Source organism: Meles meles, chromosome 19, assembly GCF_922984935.1.
Source record: "Meles meles chromosome 19, mMelMel3.1 paternal haplotype, whole genome shotgun sequence".
In the NCBI taxonomy this organism is placed as follows: domain Eukaryota; kingdom Metazoa; phylum Chordata; class Mammalia; order Carnivora; family Mustelidae; genus Meles; species Meles meles.
Window position 1 is genome coordinate 54,762,153 of NC_060084.1, and position 13,525 is coordinate 54,775,677.

A 13,525-nucleotide genomic window follows, 5' to 3' on the forward strand; every position below is an offset into this window, starting at 1 on the left:
TCCTCTGAGGGCCGCTCAGTTCTCGGCCAGGATCCAGCCAGGTCTCAGAACAGTTTCCAGATGCACAGGCTCTGTTGGTTTCCTTAAGGACATGTTCTCCTGATGCTGCTATGATTTCTCTGCAGATATCTTGTGGGAAAGAAATCCAGAGGACAAAGGGAAAGGAGAAATGGCCACTTCTCAGGTAAGCCTGGTGTCCCAGGAGAGGCCATGTCCTGTTTTCCTCCTGAAATCCCTCACTTTTAAGAAATTGCAAATGTTGGTTCCTGTAGTTCTGATGTTTCTTCCTTCTGTTTTCACCTGATTTGAAGATCTTTCCATTTAGGCCAGGTTTATAGAACCTTACTCCTCTGTATCCCAGAGCCTTCTCTTCCGTGTCTCCAACCTGCCTTACAATAGGGCAGCAGCAGCCCTCACTGGGAGTTAAAGTCCTGCAAGCACTGAAAATAGTTTCTGAGTGATAGACGCAGGGGGAGATGGGGGGGGGCGCTTGAGTCTGAGATTCTGCTGCTGCTGAGGTCTGGTCCAGGGCTGTCAGTGAGGAAAAACCTTTCTCCTTTAGGCCCCGTGTGCTTGGTTTTCTCAGCGCTGTGTAGCCCGGGGGTCAGGAAATTGAGAAATAAACTCGATGGATTTGGGCCCAGAATAACTCCAGATGTTCTCTGAGAGAAAAGTGTGGGAAGGGGGAGTTCTTGAGACTTGCTCTTTAGAACATGAAGTAGGTATTTTATGTAAAATACACTAGTTAAAATATACTAGAGGGGAACCTGGGGGCTCAGTCGGTTATGCCTGGAGACTGTGGATTCCCCCTCCACCACGATCTCAGGGTCCTGGGATGAGCTCTTCCTTTGGCTGCAGGCTCAGCTGGGAACCGGCTTGAGAGCCTCCCTCCTCTCCCTGGCCCTTGCACTAAAGTGTAAATGAATCTGTAATTAAGATTATGCTGCCTGGTAGGGGACAGGGAGACCCTTGTCTAAATGTGGTGTCTCTGCCGGTCAGGTGGGGGCCCCGAATGTGGCCCGTGATAGGGTGGAGGAGGTCACGTGGGCCTGGAATGTTCACCTGAGGCAGAACCAGGCTCTTCGCAGTTCACGGAATATCCTGCGGGAGGCAGGCGGCAGGTGGCAGAGAGAGGCTGTGTGCAAGGAGCAGTGGGGTGCAGTGGGGGCTCTTTTCAGTGCGGGAAGGCGAGGCGTTCAGGGGCTCAGGGAAGTTTCCCTCTTCTGGGCACTGTTCCTGGTTGTTAGTAGTTCATTGGTTAGTTCGGGTCTGTGGCTCCTTTGAGGTGAGTCCCGGGATGGGCCTGTCTGGGTTCAGCCAGGGGCTCACTGGGGCCCCTTCTCCATGCCTTTGCTCAAACCCGCTTGCCTCAAAGCAGCTGCTACAGAAACTGTAGGTGATTGAACTATATATATATATCCTCTGTTTTCAAAATGAGATTCCTATTCTGAATTCCTGCTTTCAGACCACAAAAAAAAAAAAAAAAACAAACCAGTGATGGCGTGTCCTTGGCTGTACCTTGGCACTGAGATCACTTTGTTTCCTACGCTTGGTGTGAACTGGATTTGTTGTCTCGCTACTCTTTGCCTGATCCCTCCCCTGCTATGTTCATATTTTCTTTCTCAGTCATTTGTAGGGATTGTGGATGTACTCAGCAGTACGCAGAGATCATCACAGTTCAACTGGAAACACCTTTGTCTGAGTTTCTCTTGATTGTAGCTTTTTTCTTTTTTTAAGAATTATTATTTGAGGGGCACCTGGGTGGCTCAGTGGATTAAGCCGCTGCCTTCGGCTTGGGTCATGATCTCAGGGTCCTGGGATCGAGCCCCGCATCGGGTTCTCTGCTCCGCAGCGAGCCTGCTTCCTCCTCTCTCTCTGCCTGCCTCTCTGCCTACTTGTGATCTCTCTCTCTGTCAAATAAATAAAATCTTTTTTTTTAATTTTTTTTTAATATTTTACTTATTTGACAGAGAGAAATCACAACTAGGCAGAGAGGCAGGCAGAGAGAGAGAGGAGGAAGCAGGCTCCCTGCGGAGCAGAGAGCCCGATGTGGGGCTCATGACCCGAGCCGAAGGCAGAGGCTTTAACCCACTGAGCCACCCAGGTGCCCCAAATAAATAAAATCTTAAAAAAAAAAAAAGAATTATTATTTGAGAGAGAGAGGGTGAGAGCGCACATGAGCAGTGGTGCAGGGGAACAGGGAGAAGTAGACTCCCCATGGAGCGTGGAGAACAGCGTGGGGCTCCATCCCAGGTCCCTGGAAACAGGACTTGAGCTGCAGGTGGACACTTAACCAAGTGCCCTTGATCATAGATTCTGAGAAGAACCAAGTCAAAAGAGGTGTGTATAACATTCAGTTTCCTTCCACTTGGCGCCATTGGTAAATACCTGAGTAGGCAGAGTAGGACAGTCTCCCTGGAATTCACAACTGCCTTCATGTTCATGTTTAATTAGAGGAGAAAAGCAACCTTAGCTTCTCAGTAACCAGAGTTCCGGGATTCTGAGAGTCCTCCTTAACATAAGAAAATCCCTTTGGGATCTTCTTTATCTCTTCCCCTCAAATGCATGTTGGCCATCATCCTCCATGCATGTCCCCCACTGATACAGATCTGCAGGGTCTTCTGTCCAAGGTTTCACTCAACAGTAGTAAGCGATCTCATCATCACACCAGCCAGGTCCTCAAAGGTCCTGGAAACCTTGCTTTCAGCTTCCTTCGTGATGGCTGCGCTCCTGAGCCACTCACCGTTTTAGTGACGACGGAGTTCCTGCTCAAACCCCAGTGTAGCGCCTCTGTCCTGTGGGGCCTGTGCCTGTTTATCATCAGGAAGACCACAGCTTTTGCACCGAAGACATCTCAGTAATTATTTCTTCATCATCCACTCCCACAACTCAAGATTTCATATCAGAAATATCTCATGAATTCCTTCTGGAACATCAGTTCCCCTGCACGCCAACAGTTTGCACTGGACAAGGAGTGCTCTCACCTCTCTAGTTGTTAGGGTTGACTTCTGGGAGTGGAGGTTGTCAGTCAGTCCTGCCCTCTGTCTCATGGGTTTTTCTTGTATTCCACACTCATGTCCTAGAGCAGGGAAAGTCGGGTCTTGGGTTTAGTTGGTGACATTAACTCCCTCTTTCATGTTAGGGACCATCGTGAACTGTGTCAATGGCCACTTGGTGACTGTGGTATTTATTGCAGGGACTGCTGACATTCAGGGATGTGGCCATTGAATTCTCTGAGGAGGAGTGGGGACACCTGATCCACACTCAGCGGCAACTGTACAGGGACGTGATGTTGGAGAACTACGGACACCTCTGCTTCTTGGGTGAGGAAGACTCCTTCCAGATTCCCCAAACCACACTCTGGGTTTTTTCTCCTTCCTGTGAAGATTGTCTCTTGGACAGTTCCTGTTTGAATAACTGGAATTCAGATCCAGGCAGAGAGGGGAGTAAGGAGGGGTTTGTACATGTAGAGAAAAGGCATCATCATGTGTCCTTTTCATCTTTAGCTTCTTAAGGTAATACCCCCACTTCTGTAGATGAGTTGCAATTATAAACACATAGTGGCAGAGAATGGTGCTGCTCACATGTTAAACTGAAATTTCCCCTTCGTACTATGTCTACTGCTTGGAAGTGGAGGTCAGGATGTGAACATTGAAAATGACTTCTCTGTGTTCTAAAGGGACTGTTGGGCAGCAGCTTTTGGAAACCATTTTCTAGAATTGTACAATATCCTCTCTTCTGTGCTGAACACAATCCTGATGGAAAATTGGAATCTCTGGCAATACTCATTTTCCTTTTTCCGCGTAAACAGGTCTCACTGTGTCAAAGCCAGACCTGATCACTTTTTTGGAGCAAGAGAAGCAGCTCTGGGATGTGAGGAGAAAGGAGACCATAGGCTTCCATCCAGGTAGGTGGGAATGAATGAGGCAGATGACAGAGGGGAGGTCCAAGGAGGAACGTAGACGTTAAGCTGTGGTTCCACTAGCTGTCCTTGAATGAAAATCAGCTGGAGACATGCCTGGTTTTATCCCTCTCATGCTCTTGCATTCTCTAGGGATTCTCCTTCAGCTCCAGCAATGGTCTGGCACATCCACAGGGAGGGCCAGGAGACTCTCCTTGGAGGGGGAAGGCCCCTGTAGTCCAAGAGCTGCTCCATTGCTTTGAGGGCCCTGGGGAAGTCATCCTATTTCTGAGGACCTGTATGCTCCGGCCTTTGTCAATTCTGGCTTTCATCACGAGACAAATAGGTCAGGGTAGTTGTATGCACACTGGGATTTGGTGCAGAAATTCCCAGAACACTGGAGACAGATTTCTAATGTTTTCTGGCTCATACTTTCTAATGTTATGGAGGCTTTAATCTTATTCTTAGAAAATTGACATTCAGTAACTGCATCAGATAACAAACCATCTCCCTAAAATGAGACAATATGCAGTTCTATTTCCCTTCAAAAGTTTTTTTTCATATTAACTAATACAGAAATTTCCCTTCTCTGTGTTCATTCCTCAGTGGTGAAATAATGCAATGTCTCTGTTTCCTAGCCTTCTCACATAAATAAGGCTGTTGGGGGACTAACACATTTAGAATTCAGAACTTGGAGCCTTTAATAAAGTCTCACTTACTATGTAACTCAAAAAAGGATAAGCTTTATGCTTTTTGCAATAAAATTATGTGTTTTTGATTGTGTTTGTGTATCATACATACATGCTCTGTGATTCCTACTGTTAATTTCTCTCCCTGGTGAGTGGTGAGTGAATGTTATACTATGTCTAGGTGAGTTGTCGTCAACATAGAATTAATTTCATCATGTATTTGTGGGTGAATTTTTTTTCTTTCTGCATGAGAGAAAAGAATTTCTGGAATTAAAAGTAATTTTGAAACATCTTACACCTCTGTATCATGTTTTGGTGGGAAATAAGAAAGATTTATCTTTAATTGTATTACACCATGATGTGCCTTGATACCTTCCTCATTAACTTTTGTGTCTTCTGTGAATATTTTCATTTGTGGTTACCTTACAGATTCCTTAAAACAACTTAGAGGTAAAACAAAGCTTTTGAATCTCAATATTGTCAATTGCACACAAAACTCTTCTTCCTGTCTCCACCCCTGCACCCACTTTGTTAACCGATGTCACAAATTCTAACATTTATGTTGTGTAGTTTATGACCTAGTTGAATGATTTTTATATTTTTTTGAAAACAAAATTCTGTGGCAGAAATAAGTGACCTAGGTAATTCCAACACTACAGGTTTGTATAACTGTCTAAACAGTTATGTTTAGCGGAGAACTGTAGGATCCCATCTGGTTCAGTTTCTGGGTAGAATCCCTTTATTTCACTGAGAGAGCATTCCTTTAATGGTTCTTGTAGGACAGGTCTACTGGTAAACGTAGAGGGGTCTTTACTTGGGAATGTCTTCATTTCTACATCTGTGGAAAAGAGTTCTGCCCAGTAAAGTATTCTTGGTGGTATTTTTCAGTCTTTCAGTAGCTGAGTACATTATGCCGGCCCCATTCTTGTTGGGAGTGCTGAGAATCCCACTACTACTCTTTCAGGAGCTCTTGCACAAGGTGAAGTGCATTTGCCACCCTGGTTCAGAAGTCTCTTTTCATCTGTGGTGTGTGATGGGTTAATTACAATCTGTCACTGTTTCCTGTCTTGACATTTATTGTACTTAGAATTTAGCAAGCTTGAATTGTCTCTTGTTTCCACATAGGTCACCCTCATCTCCTTATGGGGGCCCCTTAATGTGCATATCGGACCACTCGTTGGTGTCCCACAAGTCCCTCAGACTCTGTCCTTTTCCACTTATTTCTTTGGTCCCCTCAGTAGAGAATTTAGAAAAAGTGTCTTTAAGAGTTCTGATTCTTTCTTGTGCTTCATCAAGTCTGTTGCTGATCCCTTAGTGTATTTTTATTTATTTATTTTTTTTAAAAGATGTTATTTATTTATTTGACAGCCATCACAAGTAGGCGTAGAGACAGGCAGAGAGAGAGGAGGGAAGCAGGCTCCCCGCTGAGCAGAGAGCCCGAAGCGGGACTTGATCCCAGGACCCCGAGATCTCGACCCGAGTCAAAGGCAGAGGCTCTAACCATTGAACCACCCAGGCACCCCCTTAGTGTATTTTTAAATTCAGTAATTGTACTCTGGGGCTCTCAGTTTCTGGTTCCTGAATGTTGTACTTTTTGTCTCTCTGGGTTTACATTTTGGTCATGCTTCGTTTTCCCGATAACATTTAGTTACATGTTCTCTTGTCTTTTTCCTCCATGCAGATTTTATCATTATAATTTGAAGTGCTTGCAGTTTTTTTTTGTTGTTGTGTTTTGTTTTTGGTTTGGTCTGGTTTTGGTTTGGTTCAGTTTGTTTTTTTTTGCAATGTATGGGTCTTTATTAACTTAGGGCCACTTTTGGAGATTTATTTTGTTCCTCTGATTGGAACATATTTTTCTTTTTCTTTGAATGCTTTGTGATCTTGGAGTGGTATTTGGGAATTAAAAAAAAAAAAAACAGTCTGTGGACCCAGGATTATAGACTTGTTTTCCTCAGGAGAACACTAATAATAGCAATTCTGGGTTCTGTCACACGTGTCCCAGGCATTTGTCAAGTCTGCGTTCCTGTAATTTCCCAGTTTCAGGAAGGGGAGTTACTACTTCAGAATGAGTGATCCCCTCCTCTCCCTTTCCCTTCAGCTCTGTCGTCTCTTCCTTGTTTGAGCAGGAGCTCACCTGTCTGAGTAGCCCCCATACTGCCTCCACAGGTGCCCTGATTCCCCCTCTGTTCCCCGTGTCAGGCAGGTGAAAAGAAGCCAGATCATTGAATCTGCAAGTCACTCACTTGTCTCTGTTAGAGTCAGATTTAGTAATGAATAAAGGAAATGTGTGTTGTGCATGTTGTGTATGCGTGTCCAGACAGTAACATGACCATAAGCACAGAGGGATTCTGAGAGTGACTTCTGTGAGGATATCTCAGGATTGACCTGTGACTTAGTTCCTGCAGAGGTTGTGCAAATTGTTCTGGGTCAGAATCACCGGGAGCACTTGTAAATCTTGGATCGCTGTGCCCAGCCTTACATTACCATGTCAGTAGCTCTTGGGGCAGCCCCCCACCTTTCCTTTCTTACCCCATCTCAGGTGGCTGTGTAGGGACTAGACCTTAGAACCTATATCTTGGGACACATTCATAGTTGTGTTCTTCAGGAAAGGTAGTAGCCCATGTGTAATGTAGTGAGATACACAAGTGTGTAGTTTTGGTTCTCCAGGCATGAAAGTGGACTGGTGTGTGTTGGGCCTTTCCTGCATTGTACCTTGGATGCCTGACCTTTGTGTCTACTTCTGAGTGTTCAACCAGGAAACCACTCAGGCTACCTATGTGTGGTGTGGGCTGGAATGTTGACTTTGAAGTGTCCATTCATGGAAGCTGTTCTGTGCGCGGACGGCTGGGTGAACCATTGAGTGTCAATGAGAAAAGAAACAATCCAAACATGGGTCACCTTCTAGAATGGCATATGTACTGTGTGCTTCCTGTTCTGTGTAGGGCACAGATTCAAACCGTGCCTCTACCAATAGTGAGAGTTTCCCTATACCTTCCTTTATCTACATCATTTCTTTGAGTGAGAAGACAATAGTATTACCACTAAACCATAAACTCTAGAACATTGAATACATTAATAGCAGATACAGCATCAGTAACCGTGAGACAGACATTGTATGCACTGTGCAGAGGAATGTGCCAGATACTAGTGAATATATATTTTTTAAAATTTCTCTTGATCTTGGGCATTTTTTTTTAAACCATACCACAGAGATAGAATCCCTTGTGTTTCTCTGAACACATCATTATTTTTAAAAATTTAGTCAGAAATGTATTAGAAATTAATGTGTTCTGTGGTTTCTTTCATGATTGAGGTTTTCTACTTTTATTTCCCCACTTGGTTAATAAAGTGAAATGTATTCTGAAAATTTGTATTATGCTTTCTTTTCATTTGCTTACACAAATCATTTTAAGATTTTGTCTCTTTGAGAGAGGGAGAGAATAAATACAAGTTAGGAGGGCCAGAGGCAGAGAGACAAGCAGACTCCCCCCCTGAGCAGGGAGTCCCAGGCAGGGCTCTATCCCAGGACCCTGCATCAGGATCCAGTTTTTAGGCAGAAGCTTAACTGACTGAACCACCCAGGCTTCCCTACACAAGTCATGTCTTGATATGGATTCCCATGGCCACGATCTTGTATCAGACCTCTCTGTTTTATCTCTATGTCTTCCTCCTCTAGTGGTGTTAGCAGTCTCCCAGGACCACACACCCAATGTCAGTTGTGATGTCAAAGATCTTCCATGGGCCTCTGTGCTCAGATGAATGATTACTCCTCTATTCTCACATTGTCTGTAATGGAGGCCCCCCCCCCCCCCAACACACACTGACAGCTTTTGGGTGAAAGATTTCTGCCATGATGCTGGATGCACACTTCTTCGTTAGGTTGACAGAGTGGCCAGGAATGTGTCCCTGGTGGCACAGTGTGCGTCTTGGGTATCTTCCAGAGCTTTGCAATTGGCCCTATGGCTGATGGTTGGAAGCATCTTAAAGTCAAACCTCCCAGGTACATTGACTTTGTGACCTACCCTGCATGTAACTTGTTTATCACTGCCAGGTGAGCAGCAAAAGATCATGAAGGAAAACGTATTGCTTGCTGTTGTGGATGTCTGCCCCGAATCACACATGCATATATGTGCTTTATACAGTCTTGTCACTATTCCTTGAAGTCATGTGGTGATGTGATCTGCGCGAGCATTTCCTTGGTTGATGTTTTAGCAGTTCTTGTCATTCCACATGTTTGTGTTAGTGAACGCATCTGGCCCTTGGGTAGAGGACAGATGAGTATTGTACAGGAGAACAGATGTTTTTTTCTGTGACAAAGGACTGGATAGATATATTGGATGTTCCTTGATGATTCTAGGGTTTCCTATGGTCAGAGTCCCACAGAAGTGACTCAAACCCACCGCATGTGCAGCATCTCCTGATAACCAGTTGCGGGTGCGCAGCTGGCCACTGGAATTAGTGTGATGAAGATGTTTATGATGTTTGCTGTGTCATGAGTCATAAGATGCTTAGACTTTGACCCGGGAACCTCCAGTCTTCTGCCAGGATTGGGAAATGGTTAGAGGCCACCTGGTCACAGTTTAGAATGTGTGTCATCTTGGGCTTTTCATATTCTTGGGATTATCCATGGACTTCTTTCAAAACAAAATAGATATTCATGAGTGTGTTTCTTGTTTGTTCATTTACATTGTTGTTTTGGCTACACTCAAGTGAATATATATATGGTATTTGTCTTTGTCTGAGTTACTTGACATCGCATAATACGTCGTGGTTCAAACCACATTGTCACAAGTGATAAGACACGATGAAAGAAGTGGAAACAGACCCATAAATACAAGGAGTAACCTGACTGTTACCGGTGTGGAATGGAGAAGGATGATGGGCAACATGAGGAAATGGGAACAGGAAGCACATGCTTCCAGTTGTGGAATAATGAGTCATGGGGTAACAGAATACAGGGAATCGTTTAGTGGTATAATGATAGCATTTTATGGTGCCAGATGATAGCTACTTGGTAGTAAGCAGAATAGAACCTATAGAGTGGTCCAGTCCCCATGTTGTGCACCTGAACTCATGGAACATTTAAAAGAAAGCAAGATAGATAGCGACAAGCATATGCCTTTATAGGTTAACGTAGTGTCTTAAGAAGGTGCAGGCAAAGAAAGTAAACCTACTGTGCAAAATAAGCTAATCTTAAGTATTCCTAGTAGGATAAAGTCCTAGGAAAGCAAACTGATCTGTACCCCAGTGGAGATAAAGGTGCATAATGGTAGAAGGGAGAGAGCAGGGGAAAGACAGGAGTCTGCCCAACAGTGTGAAGAAGTAAATTGGTAGATGAAGAAGAGCCTGTGGTCCTCATAGGCTGAGCAGCCACGGGGGCACATGAAGAACAGTCATTTCTGTGAGAGCTGCTTTAGTCCATTTCCCTACAGTGTGCTCTCTCTCATGTCTCACCATTACAGAGTGTGTAATAATGGCCATATGTGTCAGGAAGGCTTTTCTGTGTAAGTGAATTCTTTTGAGAAGACCAGAAAGTGCAACCAACTTGAATAACTGTACTCATTTTAGACAAAGTCAGTTTTCAGGAGGAAGCCAAAGTTGAAACACGTGATCCTGTAGCCTGAAGACATGGGTCCTAGTAAAAATGCAGGGGAAACTTGAAGATAAAGGCCCTGGATGCAGTGGGGGTCCAGGCTACAAAATCCAGCGTTGCAGCCAGAAGCAGATTGCACCTGCATTTGTTGTGAAGGAGGGAGTTGTTTCCATGAATTCGGTAGTGTGGTCAATTTGGGTTGGGCGGTTTGTTGCTCTTAATGTATGATCCTGTTTGGGGAACTCGCTCTTTGTTGTGTAGAAACAAAACTAATTTTTATGTGTTGGTTTGTGTACCAAGTTTATAAAATCCACATGAGTTGTTAGAGGATTAAAACAATAAGGATTCCCAGGAGAAGCAATGGCAGTGGCGTAGGAGGGTCCTAGACTCATGTCTAGGTCCTAGCACCACTAGGTAACTGTCAGGTCTTCCAAAATGCCCCAGACATTGGGCTGAAGAGTGACAGGACAGACTCCCAAGTGAAAGGAGAGAAGAGGCCACATGGAAGATGGCAGATAGTGTGGAGACATGGTTTAGGGAGGAGAGGAGTCTAGCATTGTGGAGGGCAGAGAGCCCCGGCTGTGCTGTAGGTGTCATGACAGAGGAGCACTCAAGGGGATGCCTCAGGAGGTTTCCCAAAGCCATTGGCTTGGAGAGGGAGAAGGGCTGAATTTCATGAGTTCTTGGAACCAGCACGTCTTAAAGCCTGGAGTTTAATGGTCAGCAGGTTTGGGTGGGATAGAACCAGGAGGGCACTGGGGTGCTCCTGGAGAGAAGGCTGGCAAACAACCTGGGGACTCACAGTGTGGAAACAGTCATCTGAAGAACACCTGGGGTGCACAGTGGGGAGAGTATTCAGTAGTCTAGGAGCACGTTCCTGAGAGGAAACATTCAGTGACACGTGGCTCCCAGAACCCTGGAGTTGGATGACACCATTTCCCTCCCCCATCCTGTAGCATAAAGACTGAGCCCCACTCAGTGAGGACACTGGCTGGCTGCTTTGTTTGCACCAGGCCCCATCCCCCCTGTGATCTGAGGGGACTGCCCTTCTCAGTGAGGCTTGCCTCAGGCTCAGCAAGGTGAGCCCCTGCCCACATCATGTCTCCTGAGCAGGGAATCTGCAGGGCCACAGTCCTGGTGGAGTTGACGTCAGGTCTCCTTTCACAATCGGAGCAGAGCTCACCTAGTTCAAACTGGCCACATTCAGGCCAGGGACCAAACACTGCCAGTAGCAGGCAAGGAGAGCCCCTGCAGACCCCTGGCCTGAAGGATACAGAAGGAGACATTGTTGAGTTTTCTAATGGGCAGAGGAGGTTAGAGAGTTAGACAAAAGCCAAGAAGAAAGAATTTATCCCAAACAACCAGTAGGTAAGGCCAGGGCCAAAGAAGCAATGGAAACCGTAGTAAGGAGCTTGATGCTGAATTTTTTTTTTTCCATTTTATTTATTTTTTCAGCGTAACAGTATTCATTCTTTTTGCACAACACCCAGTGCTCCATGCAAAACGTGCCCTCCCCATTACCCACCACCTGTTGAATTTAAGGCAGCAATCATAATGACAATCAAGGAGTTGAGAAAAGAATAGTGAGAACTTTACCACAGGGATAAGAGTTAAAAAAAAAAAAAAAAGTTGGGTGTCTGGGTGGCTCACTCCAATAAGCACCAGGCTCTTTGTTTCTGCTCAGATCTTGATCTCAGGGTCTTGGAATCCAGGCTCAAGTCAGCCTCTGCACTCAGTGTGATGTGTGCATGTGATTCCGTCCCTCTCTAGCTCCCACTGGAACTCTTATGACCCCCACCCCCCAATATATATATTTTTAAAAAATCAAACATAGATAAATAATGCAATAAGTGAGATTAGAAACTGCCTTGATGTTAAGAGAAGGCTGGAAGAAGCAGAAGAATGACTTTGTCACATAAAAGGCAAAATAAAGGGAAATACTGAATCGGAACCAAAGGAGGGAAAGGAATCATGCAGCATGGGATTTTTTTTTTTTTAAGATTTTATTTATTTATTTGACAGATAGTGATCACAGGCAGGCAGAGAGGGAGGTGGGGAAGCAGGCTCCCTGCTGAGCAGAGAGGGCTATGCGGGGCTCAATCCCAGGACCTTGGGATCATGACTGAGCTGAAGTCAGAGGCTTAACCCACTGAGCCACACAGGTTCCCCTAACACAGGATTTATTTAGCGAGCTCACTGCCACCATCGAAAGTAGTAAGATTCCCAGGTCTAGGACTTTTCTGTGCTGGGAGAGCGTTTCTTCCAAATTCAACCCTCATGCTGCTTATTGGTCTGCGGTGATTTCCAAATTCTTTGGTTCAAGGTTAGTAATTCATTTCTTAATAACTAGTCTGTTTTTAGGAATTATCTTTCTTTTGTTCTAAATTACCCTATTTTTTTTTTTTAAGATTTTGTTTATTTTGGGCACCTGGGTGGCTCAGTGGGTTAAAGCCTCTGCCTTCAGCTCAGGTCCCGATCCCTGGGTCCTGGGATCGAGTCCCGCATTGGGCTCTCTACTCATCAGGGAGCATGCTTCCCCCTCTCTCTCTGCCTGCCTCTCCGCCTACTTGTGATCTCTGTCTGTTAAATAAATAAATCTTTAAAAGAAAAAAAAAAGATTCTGTTTATTTGACAGAGATACAGCAGTAGAGGGAACATAAGTACAGAGAAGGGGAGAGGGAGAAACAGGTTTCCTGCTGATCTTGGAGCCTGAGCAGGTCTGGAGCCCCATGTGGGAACTCCATTCCACGAACATGGGATCCTTGACCTGAGCCGAAGGCAGAGGTGCCCCTATATTTGTTATTATATAGTATTTTGTGGGATTTAGATTTTGCCACTTTTATTTTTGATCAAAATGGGCATTACTTTCAGTGTTCTGTTAGTATTAATGTGCTGTCTATTTCAGATTTTTCTTTGTTATTTTCATACCTCTACTAAGTTTCTTTTAAAAAAAAAATAAATATTTATCTGACAGAGAGATCACAAGTAGGCAGAGAGGCAGGCAGAGAGGGGGAAGCAGGCTCCCTGCTGAGCAGAGAGCCCAATGGCGGGCTTGATCCAGGACCCTGAGATCATGACCTGAGCTGAAGGCAGAGGCTTAACCCACTGAGCCACCCAGGCATTCCTCTCTACTAACTTTCATCTAATTGTCTTCCTTTCTTAGTCCTTCTGGTGGAAATTAAGTTGCTTGTCCCAACATTTTGTTACCTATATTGTATATAACATAACAAAAATGAAAAACAAAGTGTACTCAGGAAACTGGCAGAAATAAACAAAAAATGACTAAAAACAATATAATAAGATGATTTTTAGGGATTTCTGTAATCATGTCATGTGGGAACA

The 13,525-nt window shown here is 44.7% G+C and overlaps 2 protein-coding genes across 2 annotated transcripts in view; both read left to right on the forward strand.

The window, feature by feature from the left end:
- The window catches only part of LOC123931367 (putative protein ZNF720), an 867,309-nt gene that overhangs the window by 62,343 nt on the left and 791,441 nt on the right, over positions 1-13,525 (forward strand). The window lies entirely within an intron of this gene.
- LOC123930584 (zinc finger protein 736-like) overlaps positions 1-13,525 on the forward strand; it is a 27,425-nt gene continuing 13,900 nt past the window's right edge. The window contains exons 1-3 of the mRNA XM_045986792.1: positions 1-184; positions 3,197-3,323; positions 3,812-3,907. Of these exons, the coding sequence (XP_045842748.1) occupies positions 170-184; positions 3,197-3,323; positions 3,812-3,907 (238 nt within the window). The 5' untranslated portion in view covers positions 1-169. The remainder of the gene's footprint in view (positions 185-3,196; positions 3,324-3,811; positions 3,908-13,525) is intronic.